This window comes from Diadema antillarum, unplaced genomic scaffold, assembly GCF_040938485.1.
Source record: "Diadema antillarum isolate AM-2024a unplaced genomic scaffold, OU_Dant_1.0 seq00000512_RagTag, whole genome shotgun sequence".
Taxonomy (NCBI): domain Eukaryota; kingdom Metazoa; phylum Echinodermata; class Echinoidea; order Diadematoida; family Diadematidae; genus Diadema; species Diadema antillarum.
In genome coordinates, this window is record NW_027271466.1 from 3,373,614 (window position 1) to 3,398,727 (window position 25,114).

Genomic DNA, 25,114 nt, shown 5'->3' on the forward strand with positions numbered 1-25,114 from the left:
TAGAACTCTAACAATTCCCATCAGCCTCGTCAGGTGACAAAGTTTCAATAAAAAAAGGGGGGCAGGGAGGAGGACGTACTTGTTACTGCGCATACACATATCCAAAACTGATATCCAAAACTTCTGAACATGAAAATGTACCTCACTGTTAGACCGAATCGTAGTGAAACCGTTCAGAAAATGGAAGAAAAAATCCCATCGTCACTCGCGATTTATTTCACTAAAAAGAACATAGTTCTTGTATGAATATTGTTAAGTCAAGTTGATGTTCATTTCAGTACTGTCATTTGGCTATGGCGTTGATATGGTACCTTCATGAATCCTTCTCACCTAATTTTAGAATATCTTCATGTTTCTTGATGATGATGTTGAAGGTAGATATGTCATGCAATGCGTAACCGCCCGCAATCCGATTCATAAGAAAATGTGCCCATCACCATGATCACACGAAATGCAGACTTTCTCATCTCTAAACAAAAGCGTGCCTTCTAAGCTCGTTACACTTAAAAACAAACACACACACACATACATACACACACACGCACATACACACACGCACACACACACACACACACAAGCACAAACACAATCTCACTCACTCATTTAAACAGTAAAGTCTTCAATCGTTTTCTTACATTTTGATCTCGAGACCTTCAAAATGGCAATAGATATTCCATCGCCAATAAGCTTCTACTTCTTTTACTTCTGCCTTATTTTTCATTTCTATCTCTTTCTATCTCTACTTTGCCGTTTTCCTCCTCCTCCTCCTCTTCCTCTTCATATTCCTCCATTCTTCTTCTATTGAGAATGTCACTTTTGATGGGTCATGCCAACTGTGGCACCTGATGCTGAGCACAAATTCCAGGTGATGTTTGAATGGCAGCCGTCATTCACACCTTCACTTCACTTAGCTCATTATAGCAGTCCAAGCTGTCAACATCGTATCCATCATGCCTCCCCTGCAACCCCTTAATGCCAATGAATGTGGAAAAAGAGCGATGGTCACATCAAGAAATGTAGTATCTAAGGAGGAAGACGTGATAAAAAGATCCCCGTATAGAAGATAATCTACAGTTCGGTCAGGGTTTGTTAACAGTTGCAATCAATTTTTCGGAAACAGCTTTCACTCTTCCAACAATATTGTTTTTTTCTTGCCGAAAAAAAGAAATGTATATTTTATTGTGAACATGCTCAAAATATATTTGCGACAGAAAAAGATATTTATATTTGCGACGATGAAAACTGTATGAAAATATTTTTGCAACTGTTCAAAAACCCTGAAGAAATCGAAAACCTTTCTACTATGTCTACGTTCTCAAACATTGACAAATATCTTCCACTCAGTGAGCTACCTCTTAAAACAGGGCCGGAGGAGCTCGGGCCATTCCCCCCCCCCTTTTTTTTTTGCCCCATACATAGGAATACACAGGGTGTCACCACTTTGGGCCCCCACTCTTTTTTACCCCGGAAACCATGAAGTGTGAGTGTTTTTGCGCTGAAGATTTTTTTTTTTTTTTTTTTTTTTTTTTTGCTTGTCAGCTGAAATGACCCGGAAGTGGCATCACAAGATGAGCTGAAGACCGTTTTTTTTTTTTAATTAGCTCATGAAATCCGAAAGTGGGCCCCCATTTTTGAAAACATTCCGCCGGCCATGTAAACACACTAATAACTATAAACACACACACACAAACACCACACACACACACACACACACAGCGATGGTAACATCGAGAAATGTAATATCTATAGGGCGGCAGACTTTATAATAAAGAAGGTCACATGCTTCGTTTGCTCGACATTTCTTTTTGGTTTATAGTTTGCTTAGATAATTGTTTTCTTGTCTTTACAGGGTAGCGAGATAGACGCCAAGGACCGTCAGTGTCGAACACCCCTGCTGCTGGCTACGGCGCGCGGGGCATGGAGGGCCGTGCGCACGCTACTGAAGCGTGATGCCGACTTCACGCAGACGGACTGCGACAAACGTAACGTCTTGCACCTGGCACTGCTCCACGGGGGCAACCTCGACTTCTTCGGGAGGGAATTTTTCAAGGTTTGTTCAGTTCCTTAAAGACACGGCATATTATTATTGATGTTAGCCGTCACTACGAAGGCCTTTTCAAGTGGCTGATCATTTTTTTTTCACACAGTGCACATTGATAAATATTTCACTCTCGTTACCCCAGCACCTATTGCAATGAATTACTACCGTATTTTATTTTTCAAGTATTGTTTTCTCTGTACAAATTTACATGAACTGTTTCTGTCACTGGAAGAAGTGAGATTTACATTTATATATTTTTCTATTGTGGAAAAACAAACTAAATTTGAACTTGAACTGGAACTGGAACATTTTTGATATTCGTAAAATCAAATTCCCACGCGCTTCGCTATACCATGATGATAATTGGATGTATTTTATCCCACCAAATTCCGAAAACGTGCTATGTGAAATTAGGAAATGCCGGCCACCAGATTAAGACAGATTCGAGAAGATCGGCTATTCCGTTTACATGTGATTAAGGGTTACCTGAAATTACGTATTTTGGAACAATTAGTTCAATCAAAACACCATGGCAGCATTCCGCTCTTCATGACTACCGAAAGGTTTCAATTTTAAAATCCACTGTAAAAACCCAACAACCCGGTAATCCGAAATCTGGCGAGTGATAGCACCTTCAGAGTAGCTGCATTAAGCTGGAAAATAGTCTCTGCTTGATTATTAAACCATGTGTAGTTATAAACTCTATTTAAGAAAATCTGTGGCTCTGTACAAGTATATGACTAATTTATACATGAACCTTCTGTGTGAAGTCCACATGATCAATGGAAGCTTGTTCGGTATCATTATTTTTACCTTGATCGTACCGTATTCAAGTGTATCGTACATTGAATGTGAAACTCTGACAGCTGTAGCTACTATACTTTTGAACTTTCAGTCTTTGAACAGATATGAAAATTTGTATTTTCGGCTACATTATAACTTCATTTTGCAATTTTCGCGGCCCACCAAACATTTGCAGTGTGATTTGGTGACAGAACACACAGTCATGTTCCTACTCGAATGAGTCGCTATATCAGTTACTTGTCCGTAGTAAAAGGAACCTTAAACGTTGGTAATGGTGTCAAAGAAAATTTAAACAAAAAAGTTATTTTTTAACAGCCACAGTCAAACGGTAAGAAAGAAAATGGGATAGGCAGACAAACAGAAAAATGGGAAAAGGAAGAGGAAAAAAAGTGTTTTGTACATAAAGAACACAAACGCACAACAGAAACGTAAAACCTTTATGTAAAATGATCGTGTGGCACGATTTTTGTCAGAATTACACAAGCGACAAACGCCATAATAATATGAGGTACAATTTAGAGTAAAAGGCATGGGCAGGGGTAAGGGGAGAAACGCATCACTAGAAGAAACAACAAAATGAGAAAGAGGTGGAGGAAGAGAAGGAGGAGGAGGAGTAGGAGGAGGAGGAAGAGGAGGAGGAGGAGGAGGAGAAGGCGAAACAGTGGAGGACCAAAGCGACTATCCTCTCTTCTCTCTTCTACCTCACGGGAGTAACTAAAACTAGAGATTGTAATTTGTCATCACTGACAAATTAAGGTGATCCGATTTTTTTTTTAATCAATGATTCAAGTCCTGATCGCAATAGGCATGACCATGACAGGTTTCATCTGTGTTCAGAGACATTGGCCGTGTGATGTTTGGATTCTCATTTAGAAAAGGAAGTCATATCTGCCATCTTTGGTACCAAATTCTGTATACACTAGATAACGAAGATACTGCAACAAATACACATGACCTTTGACCCACCTTTACACTCCCAAGATGGCATCTAAGGAAAAAGTGGTTATTTTCTGAAATGATTCTTGCGACATCGTCCATACGTGTGCAAAATATAGGAAAGATAGGACAGGTATTCACCAAGATACTAGATAAAAAAATGTATGACCTTTGACCCTAATTTGCATACCCAAGATGTTGTCAGATCAAATAGTTGTTATTTTATGAAATAAGGTACGTGACATGAACTACACATGTGCCAAAGATGGGGGTGATAGGGCCTGTTTTTTCTTGAGTTATTCAAAGAAAGTTGCAGAAAGAAAGAAATATGAAAATACATCGAAGATAAGCTTTCATTTCCACCAAGTTTTTTTGACGTGATGCCGACGTCATATGAAAAAGTGGGGGCACATGACGATAGCCCAAAGTCTCAGCTACAACATATTAAAATCTGGGAGAAATTCACTGAAGGTTAAGTGAGCTAGGGCTCGATAAAGACAATCACGTCAATTTTCACATCTAGAAAAATTCTCTCCCATAGAGATAACACGTCATAGCGAAGATACAGAAACATGTACATATGACCTTTGCCCCCACTTTGCACAGACAAGATGGCATCTGAGCAAAAGGTGGTTATTTTGTGAAATGATCCTTGTAATATGGTCTTTGCGTGTGCAAAATATGGGAAAGATAGGACAGGTATTCACCAAGATACAGGATGAAACATTTATGACCTTTGACCCTAATTTACATACCCAAGATGGTGTCCGATCAAGTAGTTGTTATTTTATGAAATAACGTACGTGACATGAACTAAACGTGTGCCAAAGATGGGGGTGATAGGGCCTGTTTTTCTTGAGTTATTGCAAAGAAAGTTGCAGAAAGAAAGAAATATGAAAATACATCGAAGATAAGCTTTCATTTCCACCAAGTTTTTTACATGATGCCGACGTTGTATGAAAAACTGGAGGGCACATAACGATAACCTAAAGTCTCAGCTACAACATATTAAAATCTGGGAGAAATTCACTGAAGGTTAAGTGAGCTAGGGCTCGATAAAGACAATCACGTCAATTTTCACATCTAGAAAAATTCTCTCCCATAGAGATAACACGTCATAGCGAAGATACAGAAACATGTACATATGACCTTTGCCCCCACTTTGCACAGACAAGATGGCATCTGAGCAAAAAGTGGTTATTTTGTGAAATGATTCATGGAACATGGTCTTTGCGTGTGCAAAATATGGGAAAGATAGGACATGTATTCACCAAGACACAGGATGAAACATTTATGACCTTTGACCCTAATTTACATACCGAAGATGGTGTCTGCTCAAGTAGTTGTTATTTTATGAAATAATTTACGTGACATGAACTAAACATGTGCAAAATATGGAAGTGCTAAAGGCTGTTTCTCTTGAGTTATTGCAAAGAAAGTTGCAGAAAGAAAGAAATATCTCAATACATCGAAAATAAGCTTGAATTTCAACCATAATTTTTGACGTGATCCCGACATCGTATGAAAAAATGAAGGGCACACTTACGGTAGCCTAAAGCCTCAGCTAGAACATATTAAAATCTGGGAGAAATTCACCGAAGGGTAAGTGAGCTATTGCTCGAGAAATATAGTCGTGTCAAATTTCATTTCCAGAAAAACTGCACTCCCATAGAGATAACACGTAAACTGGTCAAATTTGACAAGATTACTTTCAATCCATTTTTACGAGGTGATGCTGTCATCCAATTAAATTTGTGTAATTTTATGTTTGAAAGAACATTTAATAAGCTACAACATACTGAAATTTAGGTGAAATTTGACAAAGGATTAATGAGATACATTTGAATAAACTTGAAATTTGATGACGTCATTTTGAAAATTTACTTTTTTTACTATATTAAGAAATTTGATATCTTTTAATCATTTTGCCATCATTGCCATCCCATTAAATGACATGTACAACTCATCAGCTTTCAAAATATGTAAAGAAAATGGGGGGTCACCGTCCATCCTGACGAGTAAAATCGGATTTAAAATTGGCAGTTTTTTGGCATAGTTGCACTGTATATCACCATTGACGCGCGCGCGGAATTTCAACTTTGACGAGCCCGTATGATGTCATATTGAGTCGGATTGACTTGAAACTTGGTAGAAATATTCCTTGACATTTTAGACATCCGATCCGTGTAAAAAAACGGGATATTTTCATCGCATATGGGCTTTGCGTGCGTATATGCGCGCGCGCGTACGCGTCCGTCGATTTTTTCTGAAATACTCCAAATGACCTGAAACGTGTGCAAAACAATTTTGAGCTCGATTGGAGCATATTAAAATTTCAACGCGCGCGTACGCGCTCGTTTACCAGGGTCGCGATGAAATTTTATTAAATATATCGATAGAACTTGACTTGAACTATATGATATGTAAATTTCATTGACAAATTCCATTTCATTAATGAGATACGAATGTGAACGTGATTTCAGATAATGACGTCATAGTGACGTCATGGTTGACTGATCACAATGATACATTAGATCTGTCGTTCTTATAACGTGATACATATATGGTATAAGTTTAAAAGTGATAGGTGAATGACTTTTTGAGTTAATCGCTGCACAACATTTGAGGAGAAAGAAATAAAGAAGAAAGATTCCGTACAGATACAATAGGTGATCCGAGAGGATACTCGGATCACCTAACTAGAGATTGTAATTTGTCATTACTGACAAATTAAGGTGATCCGATTTTTTTTTTAATCAATGATTCGAATCCTGATGACCATACAGGTTTCATCTGTGTTTAGAGACATTGGCCGTGTGATGTTTGGATTCTCATTTAGAAAAGGAAGTCATATCTGCCATCTTTGGTACCAAATTCTGTATACACTAGATAACGAAGATACAGCAACAAATACACATGACCTTTGACCCACCTTTACACTCCCAAGATGGCATCTGAGGAAAAAGTGGTTATTTTGTGAAATGATTCTTGCGACATTGTCTATACGTGTGCAAAATATGGGAAAGATAGGACAGGTATTCACCAAGATACTAGATAAAAAATGTATGACCTCTGACCCTAATTTGCATACCCAAGATATTGTCAGATCAAATCGTTATTTTATGAAATAATGTACGTGACATGAACTAAACATGTGCCAAAGATAGGGGTGATAGGGCCTGTTTTTTCTTGAGTTATTGCAAAGACAGTTGCAGAAAGAAAGAAATATGAAAATACATCGAAGATAAGCTTTCATTTCCACCAAGTTTTTTGACGTGATGCCGACGTCATATGAAAAAGTGGAGGGCACATGACGATAGCCCAAAGTCTCAGCTACAACATATCAAAATCTGGGAGAAATTCACCGAAGGTTAAGTGAGCTAGGGCTCGATAAAGACAATCACGTCAATTTTCACATCTAGAAAAATTCTCTCCCATAGAGATAGCACGTCATAGCGAAGATACAGAAAGATGTACATATGACCTTTGCCCCCACTTTGCACAGACAAGATGGCATCTGAGCAAAAAGTGGTTATTTTGTGAAATGATCCTTGTAATATGGTCTTTGCGTGTGCAAAATATGGGAAAGATAGGACAGGTATTCACCAAGATACAGGATGAAACATTTATGACCTTTGACCCTAATTTACATACCCAAGATGGTGTCCGATCAAGTAGTTGTTATTTTATGAAATAATGTACGTGACATGAATTAAACGTGTGCCAAAGATGGGGGTGATAGGACCTGTTTTTCTTGAGTTATTGCAAAGAAAGTTGCAGAAAGAAAGAAATATGAAAATACATCGAAGATAAGCTTTCATTTCCACCAAGTTTTTTACATGATGCCGACATTGTATGAAAAACTGCAGGGCACATAACGATAACCTAAAATCTCAGCTACAACATATTAAAATCTGGGAGAAATTCACCGAAGGTTAAGTGAGCTAGGGCTCGATAAAGACAATCACGTCAATTTTCACATCTAGAAAAATTCTCTCCCATAGATATAACACGTCATAGCGAAGATACAGAAAGATGTACATATGACCTTTGCCCCCACTTTGCACAGACAAGATGGCATCTGAGCAAAAAGTGGTTATTTTGTGAAATGATCCTTGTAACATGGTTTTTGCGTGTGCAAAATATGGGAAAGATAGGACATGTATTCACCAAGATACAGGATGAAACATTTATGACCTTTGACCCTAATTTACATACCAAAGATGGTGTCTGCTGAAGTAGTTGTTATTTTATGAAATAATTAACGTGACATGAACTAAACGTGTGCCAAAGATGGGGGTGATAGGGCCTGTTTTTCTTGAGTTATTGCAAAGAAAGTTGCAGAAAGAAAGAAATATCTCAATACATCGAAAGTAAGCTTGAATTTCAACCAAACGTTTTGACGTGATCCCGACATCGTATGAAGAAATGAAGGGCACACTTACGATAGCGTAAAGTCTCAGCTACAAGATATTAAAATCTGGGAGAAATTCACTGAAGGGTAAGTGAGCTAGTGCTCGAGAAAGATAGTCGTGTCAAATTTCATTTCCAGAAAAACTGCACTCCCATAGAGATAACACGTAAACTGGTCAAATTTTACAAGATTACATTCAATCCATTTTTACGAGGTGATGCTGTCATCCAATTAATTTTTTGTAAATTTATGTTTGAAAGAACATTAAATAAGCTACAACATACTGAAATTTGGGTGAAAATTGACAAAGTATTAATGAGATACGCTTGAATAAACTTGAAATTTGATGACGTCATTTTGAAAATTTACTTTTTTTACTTTATTAAGAAATTTGATATCTTTTAATCATTTTGCCAGCATTGCCACCCCATTAAATGACATGTACAACTCATCAGCTTTCAAAATATGTAAAGAAAATGGGGGGTCACCGTCCATCCTGACGAGTAAAATCGGATTTAAAAATGGCGGTTTTTGGGCATAGTTGCACTGTATATCACCATTAACGCGCGCGCGGAATTTCAACTTTGACGAGCCCGTATGATGTCATATTGAGACGGATTGACTTGAAACTTGGTAGAAATATTCCTTGACACTTCAGACATCCGATCCGTGTGAAAAAACGGGATATTTTCGTCGCATATGAGCTTTGCGCGCGTATATGCGCGCGCGCGTACGCGTCCGTCGATTTTTTCTGAAATACTCCAAATGACCTGAAACGTATGCAAAACAATTTTGAGCTCGATTGGAGCACGTTAAAATTTCAACGCGCGCGTACGCGCTCGTTTACCAGGGTCGCGATGAAATTTTATTAAATATATCGATAGAACTTGACTTGAACTATATGATATGTAAATTTCATTGAGAAATTCCATTTCATCAATGAGATACGAATGTGAACGTGATTTCAGATAATGACGTCATAGTGACGTCATGGTTGACTGATCACAATGATACATTAGATCTGTCGTTCTTATGACGTGATACATATATGGTATAAGTTTAAAAGTGATAGGTGAATGACTTTTTGAGTTAATCGCTGCACAACATTTGAGGAGAAAGAAATAAAGAAGAAAGATTCAGTACAGATACAATAGGTGATCCGAGAGGATACTCGGATCACCTAACAAAGAAATACTCGGATCACCTAACTAGAGATTGTAATTTGTCATCACTGACAAATTAAGGTGATCCGATCTTTTTTTTTAATCAATGATTCGAGTCCTGATACTGCAAAGTCTCAGCTACAACATATCAAAATCTGAGAGAAATTCACCGAAGCATAAGTAAGATAGTGCTCGATAAAGAGAGTCATGTCAATTTTCACATCTAAAAAATTCCCTCCCATAGAGATAACACGTCATAGCAAAGATAGAAAAAGAAGTACATATGACTTTTGACCCCACTTTGCACAGACAAGATGGCATCTGAGCAAAAAGTGGTTATTTTATGAAATGATTCCTGTAACATGGTCTTTACGTGTGCAAAATATGGGAAAGATAGGACATGTATTCACCAAGATACAGGATGAAACATCTATGACCTTTGACCCTAATTTACATACCCAAGATGGCGTCTGATCAAGTAGTTGTGATTTTATGAAATAATTTTCGTGACATGAACTAAACATGTGCAAAATATGAAGGTGATAGGGGCTGTTTTTCTTGAGTTATTGCAAAGAAAGTTGCAAAAAGAAAGAAATATTTCAATACATCGAAGATAAACTTTAATTTCAACCAATTTTTTTTACGTGATCCCGACAACGTATGAAAAAACGAAGGGCACACTTACGATAGCCCTACATCTCAGCTACAACATATTAAAATCTTAGAGAAATTCACCGAAGCATAAGTGAGCTAGTGCTCGATAAAAATAGTCATGTCAATTTTCATTTCCATAAAAATTGCACTCCCATAGAGATTACACGTAAACTGGTCAAATTTGACAAGGTTACCTTCAATCCATTTTTTTGAGGTGATGTCGTCATCAAATCAAAATTGTTTAATTACATTTATGAAAGAACATTTCATAAGCTACAATATATTGAAATTTGGGTGAAAATTGGCAAAGGATTAGTGAGATACGCTCGAGTAAACTTGAAATTTGATGACGTCATTTTGAAAATTTACTTTTTTTACTTTATTAAGAAATTTGATATCTTTTAATCATTTTATCAGCATAGCCAGCCCATGAAATGACATGTACAACTCATCACCTTTCAGAATATGTAAAGAAAATGGGGGGTCACCGTCCATCCTGACGAGTAAAATCCGATTTAAAATTGGCGGTTTTTTGGCATAGTTGCACTGTGTATCCCCATTGACGCACGCGCGGAATTTTGAATTTGACGGGCCCGTATGACGTCATATTGAGTCGGATCGACTTGAAACTTGGTAGAAATATTCCTTGAAATTTCGGACATCCGATCCGTGTGAAAAAATTGAAAATTTCTATTTCATATTAGCTGTGCGTGCGTATATGTGCGCGCGCGTACGCGTCCGTCCAATTTTTTTCAATTTTTCAAAAAATGCTCCAAATGGTCTGAAACGTGTGCAAAAAAAATTTGAGCTGGATTTGAGCATACAAATATTTCAACGCGCGCGTACGCGCGCGTTTTGAGATAAATATGAATTTTGAGAATATGAGTAGAATGCGCTTGACTTGAAATATATGTGACGTAAATTTCATTGAAATATTCCATTCCATTAATGAGATATGATTGAAAATGTGTTTTCATATAATGACGTCATAGTGACGTCACGGTCGACTGATCACTACGATTTTACTTGACCCGTCGTCTTTGGGACATGATACATATATGGTATAATTTTGGCATTGATAGGAAGAGGACTTTCTGAGCTAACCGATACACAAATTTTGTCCAGAAATAAAGAAGAAGAAGAAGAAGGAAAACAAAGAATCAGTACAGATACAGAAGGTGATCCGAGAGGATACTCGGATCACCTAATTATCGTAACCATGGCGTATGCGTTTGACGCACTACGATTGTACAGAAGCATTGCAACTTGACAAGGTCATTTCAAACATGTCCAATGTCTGCCGATGTGGTTTGTGTAGGGTGTAAGCTTGTGCAATCTATGATAATGGCACGGTAATGATCGCCCTCTGTTTGAAAGCTGTCCCGGCCTGTCAACTTGTCGCCGCCCGGGGCGCTGTTATTGTATGAATTTCACATTTCGTGGGGAGCCAGGGAGAGTCTGACGTTTGGCATGCGGAAATGGAAGATTAATGTTTGTGCTGAACTGAGGGGCGTAAACAGCTGCATTACTAGCCTAGAACATAGACCTACTGAAGGCCCATACCTAGAAGCACATTGATTCTTGTGTAGGTATGAGACAGTGGCTCGGTGGCATAGACTCAATGGATAGGTATAAAAACACCATGGGTCATTCCGATGTATTGGAGGTTTTGAACACACGAGCTAAAATTTGTAGTGATGCTTTGAATAAAACCAAACACATTCTACACAAAATAAAGCATCCGTAGGCAATAGAAAACATTCTTAAGCCCCCGTCACACTAGAGCGGATCGAGCCAACGAATGCCCAGCGGATCCGAAAATTTGGAGATACGCTCACATCCGTTGCTCATCGTTCGTGACCCGCTTGACATTCGCTGTATCCGCTAGTTGTTCGCAGAGATTCGCAGAGATTCGCAGAGATCCGCCGGAGCCAAATTTTGATTTTGGACATGTCCAAAATCTTGAGCGGATGACGAACGGAATGACAATCCGCTCTGTGTTCGCTTAGCATCCGCTGATCGAAAGTTTTGATCGCTCTGCGTTCGTTTCTCATTCGTCTGCCGTTCGTCAATTGAACGTAGTAGGAAAAAATAGATATTCAATTCATAGCACGCGGAACAATAATGATAATGATAATAATAATAATAATAATAATAATAATAATAATAATAATAATAATAATAAGAAGAAGAAGAAGAAGAAGAAGAAGAAGAAGAAGAATGTATGTAGTATGTATGTATGTGTAGGGCCTCTGAGAATAACAGTGTTTAGCCACTGACAGAGCTACCCTACTGAAACAAAACAAACGAATAAATAAATAAATAAATAAAAGAAGAAGAAGAAGAAGAAGAAGAAGAAGAAGAAGAAGAAAAAGGTCTTATTTACCCAGGGTAGCCTCTTCAGTGTTGCCACTGCTCTACCAGAGGACCCTGCTATTATTATTACCCTAGCGTTGCCAGGTACCCATTATACACCTGGGTCGAGTAGGATATCGTGGATAAAAAAAAATCTTGCCCATCGCTGGGCGGTATTCGAACCCGGGTCCTCGGTTCGGGAGTCTTATCCACTATGCCACAACCCCCTACATGACATTTCATTATACGTCTTCTGGCATTAAGTAATAAATGGTAGATAATAACCGCACTTGCAGAGCTTGCATCGAGAACATTATTCTACACCGCTGCTTTAAAAGTCAACCTGTAGTAAATGGGAATCTCTGCATGGAAATTTGGAATTGTGAAAGTTTGACTCCAGTTGGAGGCACCAGACGCAATGGAGGATGTTGGACTACCAACATCATGCGTCAACGTGATCATCAGAAGAAAGTGCACTTTAATAGGGGAATCTTGAGGACTGTCGAGGGTAGTGACATCAGGAGTACTTGGTGGTGACTTCTGCTTCCTTCTTTTTGGGGCCATTTTCACAGTCACAACTTTACTTGACACTGTCACTGCTCAAAATGATTTTGTGAAGTGTGCGTCAGCCGAGATCCGTCACGTGATCGTTCTTCATATATTGGGCATTCGCTGCTCATTCGCTTTGTCCGCTCAGCATCCGTTGGATGGACTGTACGCATTCGCTTTCATTCGTTACTTTATCCGCTCGTAACACTGTTAGCATATGCTCATCATTCGTTAGGCGAACGTTCGAAAACCACATTTTGCTTGCGAATTCGAGCGGATTTGAGCGTATCTGGACTTTGCCAAATTTTGCCCATCCGCTAGGTATTCGCTGATTTATACGCTGTAGTGTGACGGGGCCTTTACATAAACAGTACGGTAGAAGATCAAGAGTAAGGAAAACAAGAAAAAGAAGAGATGATGATGAAGAAGAAGAAGTAAAAGAACAAAACGAAAAGAAAGGAAGAAGGTGATGAAAAAGGAAATGATTATAGCGTGTAAGTGCTGATACATTGATCATTAATGCTCAACATTACATACATATTCCTTTCTCTGAATTCAAAGGCGAATTTGTTATATATTATTACTGTACATTACAATAGCTATCCTGGAGTGAAAACGCTGCGAAGATTAATGGTTGTCAAACCAACTATCACGCAGAGATTAAAAACTATCAGAAGATTACCAAATATCAGTGGATGTTTAGCGTACACGTGGTGTACCCAGTGCCATTTTCTGGGGAAAGATTGACCAAAAAAATGAGACAAAGCGAAATTATGAATGCGTTGTTATGAATAAGAACAACAGAGCAAAAAACAAACAAACAAACAAACAAACATACCATTAAGCGAACAAACCAACGAAACCAACCAACGAAACCAACAAATCAACCAACAAACCAACAAACCGGCAAAATTTAATTCTCAAGCACGTATAGGCACAACCCTGATGTAACGTGATAATGCTGGCTCATGGTCCTGTTATATCCCTCTTTGGAGATATGATAGACCCTGCAAGCAGCGTATTATAGCGCAGGGAGTAGACCCTTTTATAGCGCCCCCTGCACTCATCCATTCATTCATTCGGTAAACATGGCTCTCCTAAGGGGGTTAATGACGCAAATTATCCTCACGCTGACTCCCCATTAAAGAGACATGTCCGAGCAGCGAGATGTGACTGACTACATAAGGGGGAATGTAGTGCGGATGACCTTCGAAATGATACCGCCATTTGCGGATCATCCTTTAACAAATCTCGATTTCAGCGACCGTTTGCTTCTCGCAAACAGTGATCTACTCTCGCACGAACATTGCATTTTAACCAGTCAAATAATGCTAGAATGAAACAGTACGAAATAACAGTGGTCTGAGATAATGGACCAAAACATCTAAACAAAGTATTTATTTCTTTAAATTCTATTTTGGTAGCACGCGTTAAGCTACCGAACATTAGTATGAACCAGCTTGTTTGTTTGTTGTTGTTTTTTTACGAAATCAACCTTGGGTATGAGGTAACGCATCATGTATGGTATTGAAAGAACTCAACCCCTCACTCTTAAGTAGCCTTTAATACAAATATCATAGAAGGCCCTACAAAGTTACTTTCATAAAAAGGGCATATTTTGACGTTTTATCTGCCAGCAAAGAGTCAAATTTTCTATAAACAGTGATTTCGGTCATGATCTCAATGCAATAAGAATGATACATTAATATCATCTTCTTACTTTGATTATGTATTACAATAAATCTAACGTCCACGCATACCATATAATGAATATGATAACATTTCTTTTTAAGTGCATGACAACACGCTAAATGCGAGTACACGGCTTGGTTACGTCATACCACAGTACAATAGATTGTACACTGATTGAGTGAGGCGATTTGGTTGTTTGGTGGGGTCTCGACCGAGGTCAGTCCGAAATTAAAATGACGTCACACAGACCTAGGGAAACTGTCACGACGTCATTCCCGATGTAGATTGGCGAAGTTTATTAATCTGACCCACTGATTTCTATGGCAAAGTAGCTGGATATCATTCTCATTGCCCTTACAAACAATTGAAGACGCCGCGCCGCCATGTCAAGTACCGCAAACACACACACCCATGCAGATATTATGCGCGCATTTTCCAGCAGAGATTGTCACCAAGATCACGTGACGTGGTGCGCTCCGTACACAGACGTATGGCGAATGGGTGTGCATAGTATAAAGATGGCGGCACGGTGGCTTCAAAGCGATTGGCCAATGAGACTTCTAGATATTTCCTATAGAGATCAGTGATCTGATGTCATTGTGGTCATTGAAGATGTGTCTCTTGAGCAGAGAGGGGCGATGATCAACATTTCCTTTTATTTATTAGATACTATTACACGTCGATGATGCCTCGTCAAAACGATCATGATTTAATTTGATTTGGTTTATTGTCTGTATGCCAATTTTTCAAGTATATCAATTTTCTGCAATTTCATTGAAATTATGCAAAATGACAGTAATATGACTATTTTTACAATTACCATCATTTCCATCATTATACAATACATCTGTAATATGATTTCATGAGGTACATCTCAATTTGCATACAGAACGGTTGTCAAGAATATTTAAAGCACAACGCTTGATTGTTTGGCAACCTGTTTGGCAACCGGTAGTTGCCTAACAACTATCAGCTTTAATGATCTTTTTAAAGCTTTTTAAATCATGTAGAGTAATACTGAGTATCTTTTTATACATCCCTTTTACCTTAATTTGACCATCATTTTTTTTTTTTTTTTTTAGCAATCGTTATTATGATCAATCTTTTGCTTCTCCTTTTGGTGTTCGTCTAACATGCTTCCTTCCTACATCATTCTCTGCTTTCGTCTTGGAGCAGAAGGACGGCGCGCTGGAGCTTCTGAACCAGCGGGACTGCTCGGGTTGCACCCCGATGCACTACGCCACGCAGCAGGGCAACATCAAGTCCGTGCAGGGACTCATTGATCTCGGCGCCACGGTGAACCTGAAAAATAAGGAGAAGCAGTCGCCGCTCCACTTTGCCGCCAGGTATTGCATGACGTAAGGCACACACTGTCCTTTCCTCTTTCTCCCCCTCCCAACCTCCGCTTCCCAACCTTTCCCTGGCCCTTACCATCTCTCACTAGCTCGCTCTTTCACTCAATGCACCGTCGCCAGAGGTATATATAGCGAGCTTTAGATCTGCGGAGCGAACGTAAAGACGACGCCATTAGTATAAAAATGGTGTTCTACACATGCGCGACGCAGCTGCTCCCATTGTTTAAGATGATAGGCTACTTCGTCTTACAGCTGTCTTAGCGTTATTTGATGACGATGATGAGTCATGCATTGGTTTTGACTGTAAATTTATTGCGTCGTCGGTAGCACTTTTACAGAGTAACGACAGCGTTTGAAGATTACTTCTGTAGATCGGGTCACCACGGAAACACAGATAAAAAGAAAAAACCGGGCATGGTATTACTAAAATGTGACGCTACAACATGGACAAGAACATTGACACCTGTAATAACACATATGAATCTGTAACTAGAACCGGTTAATACGGCCCAAAGAAGTGAAAACTTTGGTACCATTAGCAGTTCGTGGATTATTCATTACTACTGAATAACATGATGTACGTACATTCACGAATATCTTGTTGTGGTGATGAAATAACTTTCAAAAAGTTTGTGAAAATGTTTGAGTGTTCTTACATTTGAACACCATTTTGCAACATAGCCTGCTAATTAATTCGGCAATTGTTGACATTGAGCCTGTATAGGGCCTACTGTTAAACGGTATCTTTAAATGATATTGCAAATGTTTCCAAATAAGAGAACAAAATGTTGTAGGCAGTCTGCGAAAGTAAAGCGAAAACTTAAGAACTGGTGGTGCAGAGACAGCGGGGACTCAAATAGGCATATCCTCTTTTCAACTTCCTTACAGATTTGACAAATTCATATGGTGCCTTCGTGGCAAAACCCCTTGGGTGAACTGCATTCATTTTTTGATACATCATAATCTCGTGTCCACGTTGATATGAATAAACCAAACTCTGAAGAAAGAGGACAACTGAGGGTAGAAATTGCCGGGCGTCCTACCATAACAGCGCCCTCTAATCTATGAGGTGGAACCCAGTGGAGGAGGTGTTTGCATGCACAACACAATTTGGTGGCAATTGCATAACAAAAAAAAAAATGATATAATGGACAAAATGCATGCGGTAATGTGGAAACGCGGCTGGTCTTCTAAGGGTATTTGCACACGCTTGCGTTGGACTGTTTTGAATTAAATTCAATTTACAGCCCTTTATTTTTTCAGAAAAAGAATTAAATAAATGAAACAAATGAATAGCATACCGCCTTTGACAAAAAAAGAGCACCAATTGGCTGCAGTACCTTTCTCCAAGGACAAGACTTGGAGTATTTTTTTTTATATTTCGAATATTAATAGCTGACTTTACCATGCGTAGTATACCTCTGACGGCAGTGCATTAACCTCTACCCTTTCCCTCACCCGTTCGCCTGCACACCAAACGCTTCAGAGACACTTCAAATCAACTCACTAGGGCTGCAGCTGATGCCTGCACACGACACATTTATGTCATAATAATGGGACCTGTCTTCGAGCCCGCATGAGACACCAAGGCGGCACTTCAGTGGCTGACGTAGAGCCGTGACGTAACAAGGTAGACCTCTCTTGGCAGAGTAAGATCCGACGCCGGCAAACCAGAGAAAGAGAAAGAGGCTGTAATTAAAGGGGGGAGTTATATACAACAAGTAATGAATGTTATCGTCCATTCCAGCAGAGAAGTTCCCTACCACTCGTCGTAGAGTCCCGGCCCCCACCCTTCCCATAGATGAGAGATCAAGATGTTTGAGATGATTGCTCGTTCCCAAATTCAAGCCGCCCCCCAATGCAATGATACAAGAGTATACAAGGTATTAATGTAATTATAGCCCAATGGCAGCACAAGTGACAATCAATGTAAACTCAGTCCGATGTATTTTTCTCAGTCTGTGTAATAATCTACATTACGTACATATGGTGTTCTTTAATCCTGGTTCATGGATTCATTCTTTTTACGATTATGTAGTAAACAACATAACGTTCTATCTTCTAACACTCCCAACATCTAATGCCCCATAAAGCAATTAACAAGTGTCCAAGGAATTTTACTCTTGAATGAAGGACGAGTCAAAGCGTTAAGATTTAAGTATCTAGTGCTTTTTAGCATGAACTATTTTGCAACTTCCACAACCGTTTCCAACCAAATTGCCAGTAAGCCTGCTGCCATACAATTTGACTTGAGTGATTAGTCGAAACCACCCACCTGACGTAGACCTATACATCATAATCTGCATGGCTTGTGAGGGCAAAACCTAACCATAGCGGCAGCTCCCTGTATACTATGAGAAACCAATGCTTGACCCGAAAAGTGTGTTGGCTGACCGGCTGATGTGACAAAGTTTTCTAGTTTTGTATAATCATAGGGAGATATTTTCATATAATGAAAATGAATGCAGCCCGTGCATGGTGGTGGCAAACGTTGACACGTGCTTCAAAATAATTTTAACCGCTGATTACGCATGATTCATGAATTAATTCATGTATACCTGTCAACTCACAGAATAGATTATGTATCAGATATGAATATGTTCAGGCAGTCAACCAGCGTGTCAAAGCCTTGCTGTTGTTGCTTTTATACAAGTCGTGTAAATGGCTAAAAAAAGGCTTATTGATATACCTTGCTAGTATATCACTACCAGTCAACGACATTGTTTAGATCAGTCTTTCACATCTATGCAGACCAACATTCTTGTTTTCCTTTTTTTTTTTTTTTTGGTGGGGGGGGGGGGGGGGGGTCGTGGGTTAGATGATTTAAGATTCTTAGAATCTATTAATGCTTAATAATTCTTATGGTTATATCAAATATGCCGTAACATTTAGTAACTTAACATACTATCCTACTCATGTTACAATGTGGGAATTATGATTGTTACTTGCATTAATCAGTTCTTACAGTGCATGGGTGCATCAATAATTATGCAGTGACTGCATTGCGTGGTTTTATTCTCTTGCAAACGTCCATTTGGACAACCAGTGCCTGCGACGGCTGATTCTCGTTTTATATTTGAACTCTGTCCCTGTAACGAAAAGGTACGGGCGGCTGAATTCATGCAAACGGCTCCTGGACAGCGCAATCGGTCCCCACATACTAAACGAGAGCGACGGTGCGGGACGGACTGCCCTTCACATTGCGTCGTGGAGCGGACACGTCAAACTGGTGCAGTTGCTTCTCAGCAAGGGAGCCCTCTTACATCGGTAATTTGTACACTTTAGATCAACAATCTGAACAATATAATAACTTAAGCACAAGGGATGTCATATCGCATTTTCTGTTGAACTATTCAATACAATCATCATCGCAGGTGCCAATTGCTGGCAAAATATCACTCAAAGTGCCTGTACAGATCTATCAAGTTTTTTACAGGAATAACGATTGCTCTCAGCATTTCAAATAGACCCCAGAAAACAATGATTCATGAGGCCTTTTATAGCTGATACTTTGAAGAATATTGGAGAATGATTAACTACAAAACCCATCAACTACCAATGGCAAAACTATGCTTACCGTTATTGCTTCAATATGATTGCCTGTGATGTATACTGATTCATTGTTTTCATACCTTTTCATCTATTTCATTTCCAACAAAGTATGAAAACAGCATGATATTTGCTAAATACAGTTACACAAAATCAAAGAGACTCGTTTTATCCTATTGTGCATGTGTGCCTCTACTATTTACCTATAAACCGTTGAATCCTACATCTAGTGACCACGAAGGTAGGACGCCTCTACACCTAGCCGCCGTAGAGGGCTACATCAACACCATGAAGGGTCTTCTGGCTACACATCCTCACTTGATGAACCAGACCGACGATGAGGGGGTGAGTCAGGATGAGAGAGAAAGAGAAGAAAGACAGGGAAGGGGGAGGGGGGGGGGGGGTGTTACAGGCACAGGAAGAACGTGCGTGTGTGTTTGTGATTGGTGTGTGTTGGAAAGGGAAAGAAAGGTTATAGGGACAGCGTGACAGAGAAAGAGAAAGCAACCCACCGTCTAGCGGGGGAACCAATTCTATGATTTGGGGAAGACAACAACTGTTGATGAAAGGCATCATATTCCTTTGTGAACCTCCACTTGTGAAGAGGGGTCTCATGCAAGTTTTCTCAGTCCTTTACTAAAAGTGTTTATTCTCCAACTGCACAATGTAAGTTTTCAATTCCTTTTATAAGGAAACCTCAAATATTGCAATTTGGATATCTATAGAAAGATCGGAACATACAAATATAATGTTTTATGGCATTAATATGCAAAAATTAAACTGAACTTACCTGACGTCAATAATACATACGCAAACATTCATACGTCACGGAACGTAAATCATGGCATTTCACTGAGCTTATCGACGAAAAAGGATGTGTGACATTGATGCATTTTGGTGGTTTTTCATTAATTTGCCTATAAAGAATCATTGAACCAAGACTAAATCATAATTAAAGAAACATGAAAGTATTTTGTTTTTTTTTTTATCAGTACAAAATAGGCGACTTTTTGTAATAAACTCATCCTTTATTGTTATATTTCTCTCTTGCAACTTCACTTGTTACGAACAGAACACTGCCTTGCATCTCGCCGCTCGCGCCGGCCAGGCGGCCGTCGTCACATTCCTCCTCGACAGCGAAGCCAATCTCTTACGTAACAACAACGACCAGAGTTGCATGGAGGTCGCCATCGAATGTCGGAACAAGGATGTCGCCATGGCGATTGTCATGAACGAAAGGTAAAATCCCAAGAAATGCTTGTAAAAACCCGGCGCCTTTGAAGGTTATAATCATCATCATCACCATCAAATGAATGTGCACACAAACAAGCATTTTATTACGACCGTAGTATGATTACTTATAAAATGGTAATCAGGGTCACTGGTATCATTACATGATGATGATTCAATGTTTACGATTTTAGCAAATTTTTACAGAGTGCCACAAAATTATTAATAATAATGAAAAAAAAAATTAAAGACAAATATTAATGCAAGACTGTTAGTCTTTGATCCTTTCCACGTCAAACAACATTGGATTGAATGTATTTGTGTATAATAGCGGTTCGTAGTGAACCTTGTACAGCAGATAATAAAGATGACGTGATGAGAAATGTTTGATTTTGTTCAAATAACAGATGTGACTATATTCAGCAGAGAATAAAAACATAAAAAATAATTGCACCTCTTGTATATCACTGCCCAACAACCAACTCGAAAGCTTTTGTTTTATCGTTAAATCTATATAATTTTGACTTTACATAAAACTCTTCTTTTACTGATTATCATTGTTTCCGACAGTCGTTGCTTTTTTCATCCTCTCTGTATCCAAGGTGGCATGAAGCCATGGATGACTGCGGGGACAGGACGGCGCCCCACATGCTAGGACTCATCGAGCAGCTTCCGGAAGTTGCCTATGTAAGAGCTTCACGATGTCACTCAACAGTCCACATCTCCTGTGAATCCCAAACTATGACTTTATAGGATAATAATTGTAGTTATTATCATGACAGGCGGTGACCAACAAGCCATGAATCATGATATGATACAATCTTTGGAAAACTGACCCCTTTCACAGAAGTATGGTAACATGTTAAGGGGAAAATATATATGGTAGCTATTAGAATATCACCTCGTTCTTTGTGAGACAAATTTAATAATTATCTCTTCTTTCGATTGAAAACAATCTTGATGTTTTAAGCAGCTGATGAGCTTTTTCAATTGAAGCCAAAACATCTCGAAGAGCATTTAATACATGACCTATGTTTTCCTAATTCAGAAGAGAGGAAACTATTATAGTGATCGCATTTGACTTCTACCTTTGAAAAAAAAAAGCATGAGCACAATTGGTATTATAATAATTGGTCATGTTGGTATGTAATGATTAGCGTTCCTCTAACTTCAACAGCACAAACGCTTTGCCAGTAATAAACATGAAATGTGCATCAGCCGATGGGCTTGCAGCAAGAATACCATGTCGCAGCTTCATCAACTTCTCTCAAATATACGTTGTGTGAAGAATCTCTTTATTTGTGTTATTTTGCCGCCGCCACCCCCCCCCCCCACCCGCCCCCGTTTAGACCGTCTTAGAGAGATGTCAGACGGAGAAGAAGGCGGATGAAGAAGATCCAAGAAGTAGGGTGAGTACTCTGTCCTCAAATCCACTTAACGCCTTTGCGAAAAATATGACATAAATTATTTTGTTTGAGGCCATCACATTGTAAGCCCTCATTCAGATGAGATGACTGTTTTGCTAGAACCAGATCCATTCTTTGTTGCATCAATAGGTGGTTGCTAGTAAACAATAGCCACTGTTTCATCTACTGTCATTTATCAAAAACAATGTTTAATCAGTGAAGAGGCCGGTTTCTTTGTTCACAAATTGTTTCTATTTGCATATAATGTACTCTCTCACGAACACATCTAGTTTTGTTTGTTTGTTTGTTTGTTTGTGTTTGTGTGTTTTGTTTTTTGTTTGTTTGTTTTTTGTTGTTGTTCTTGTTTTTGTTTGTTTTTCTTTTTTGGGGGGGGGGGGTGGGGTCTTCCCCCCTTCCCCTTTGTTTTATTTCTTTATTTTCATTTTCTTCTCGTATTCTGCTCAACAAACCCTTGAAATTCCCACACAGTGTTTGGCTGTAAGATGACCGATGTTTCAGTGCTGCGCAGTTTATGCTCTTATCAATACTCTCTAAGGCACGAACTCCACAGACAAACACACAGAAACTCACAGTCAAAAACCTCTGAAATGCACTCTAAAAAATCCCGAGTCAGAACTGACCCGGAACTGGGTCCGTTGGGGTCACACACCGTTCCGCGTCAAAAATGACTTGGAATTTGGTCATGAAGACTCCGAATGGGGTCACCCTGACCCAATTCATGACTCTGAATGGGTCATATCTGACCCCATTCCTTGTCATTTCTGACCCGGAAAGTGTGCCTTACAGTTGGGGGACGTTGTCAGTGATACTCTTCATCCTCATCTGCTTTTGTCGTTTCCTCTACCCTTCTCCAGAGAAACTACGATTTCACGTATCTGAGATGTACAAAGGAGAAACAATCGAGGTTTTTGAATAGCGAAGAGGGATTCGTACCTCTTTTAGTTCTCAATGTAAGTATCAAAGCTTTAGCCTTAGAAATTTGAGCTCATTCCCATAAAGTTTAACAGTTTGAAAATAGTAGTAAATACTCGGACAAGGAACATCATAGAAATATAATGAGTGACTGGACGGTATATTGTATGTTTCAAATTGTTTCAAACGTGCAGTTTGACTAATGATTGCATGTACTGGCTTGTCATTCTTATCATAATTATCGTTATTTATTCGGCATTTGCAAGACAAAACAGGTGATAAAAGATAGACATACAAAACAGGCGAAATACAAGCATACAAGATGCCAGGCTTTCCCTGCTACGCTTCCTTAAGTTGCCGGGTTGGAAAAAAGCAATCTAAATCACTATGGCCCTTTGGCCTCTCCAACCAACTTAAGGTGGGAATAGTTGATACACACATACAAGGATCATGATACAAATGATTTAAATTGAGCACGTACACCAGGTGTATCATTGTACATACGAAATAGAAATAGTATTCAATGTAAATAAGATATCCACTCTTCTTCTTTTCTAGCGGTTTAGATTCTGATCTGCTGCTCAGCTCAATTTTGACATTATCAATCTTATCATGTAGGCTTACTTTACTTTATCAATATGAATCAATCATGCTCATGATTTACAGCTAATCTTCTGTCGCAAACGTGTACATTTTGCTTCATGTTTCTGTTTTAAAACCCACTTATTCTGCCTCTCCCTCAGACTATGGTGAAGTTCAACAGGATCAATCTCCTATCCCACCCAGTGTGTGTTAACTACCTTGCAATGAAATGGTAAGGACGGAGATGTTACAAACTTACAATATGTCTCTTCTCGATAATGCTCTGCGCGTATCATGAATAAATTCCTGTAAAGCAAACATTTTAAAAAATTCACATTCTCATCTTTACATTTTAGTTTGTCATTTGAAACTTTCGTTATTACACATCACAAGAGGATGTAAGAGAATGAGATAATAGGCGCGGTCAGACTGGCAAAAGATCGAGAAGTTTAAGATCGCGAAGTTTGGGCCATTCGTACGCGCGCAAGCAAGAGTACGCCGTTCGATGGCTAGTGATTATTACGTAACAATGCACACCTGTGCATGGCAATGGCCTCGCGCTTCGGAGACGCCGCCCATAAACAGATCGAGAAGTTTCGCGGGAAGTTTTGCGCGAAGTTTGCGGTCACACTGGCAAAACTTCGAGATCTTAAAGATCGCGATCTTAAACTTCTCGATCTTTTGCCAGTCTGACCGCACCTAATATGATTGGATGTGTATATTTATTGTATTGTGAAAAAAAAAAATCACTGCAAATAATTTCTTTTATACATTTTGCGCACGTCCAAACGTGTATAAGTGATTATGAAAGTCATGTATCAATGACGGAGAATAACTGTGATATTGAATGAAGTTCTGTTTATAATTATGTCACATTATGCCTATATCTTTCACATGATTTTATTTTCAGTTGTTTTCCCGAGGTAATGTGAATTTCCTGGAAATAGTTTATCGGCCTATTGTCTTTTGTGTGCCTGTGATACACGTATGCATCATCAGTTTGTTAGAAAGAAGTTAATCTTTTTTTATGCCTCCGCCACGAAGTGGTGCCGGAGGCATTATGTTTTCGGGTTGTCCGTCCGTCCGTCCGTCCGTCCGTCCGTCCGTCCTTCCGTCCGTCCGTCCGTCCGTCCGTCCGTCCTTCCGTCCGTCCGTCCTTCCGTCCGTCCGTAATGAATTTTGTGGACAAGGTAACTATCGAAACCTGTTGAGGTATCCTATTACTTGGCATGTATGTGTATTAGGGGGTGAAGTTGTGCCTATCAACTTTTAGGTGCACATGCTCAAGGTCAAAGGTCAAAAGGTCAAGGTCAAATACATAAAATTTCACTATTTCCACCATATCTATTGAATGCCTGAAGATATTTTCTTGAAACTTAGTGTATACATGTTTTACCCAATTAAGATTCTCTGGTGAAAGTTTGGGTCATGAGGTCAAAGGTCAAAGGTCA

At 39.1% G+C, this 25,114-nt stretch overlaps 1 protein-coding gene across 1 annotated transcript in view; it reads left to right on the forward strand.

Moving 5' to 3' along the window:
• The window catches only part of LOC139734149 (transient receptor potential cation channel subfamily A member 1-like), a 52,770-nt gene that overhangs the window by 13,967 nt on the left and 13,689 nt on the right, over window positions 1-25,114 (forward strand). Inside the window, exons 8-16 of the mRNA XM_071644954.1 lie at window positions 1,850-2,050; window positions 15,782-15,954; window positions 19,066-19,230; window positions 19,743-19,857; window positions 20,585-20,751; window positions 21,345-21,429; window positions 22,092-22,151; window positions 23,024-23,119; window positions 23,825-23,895. Coding sequence (XP_071501055.1) covers window positions 1,850-2,050; window positions 15,782-15,954; window positions 19,066-19,230; window positions 19,743-19,857; window positions 20,585-20,751; window positions 21,345-21,429; window positions 22,092-22,151; window positions 23,024-23,119; window positions 23,825-23,895 — 1,133 coding nt within the window. The remainder of the gene's footprint in view (window positions 1-1,849; window positions 2,051-15,781; window positions 15,955-19,065; window positions 19,231-19,742; window positions 19,858-20,584; window positions 20,752-21,344; window positions 21,430-22,091; window positions 22,152-23,023; window positions 23,120-23,824; window positions 23,896-25,114) is intronic.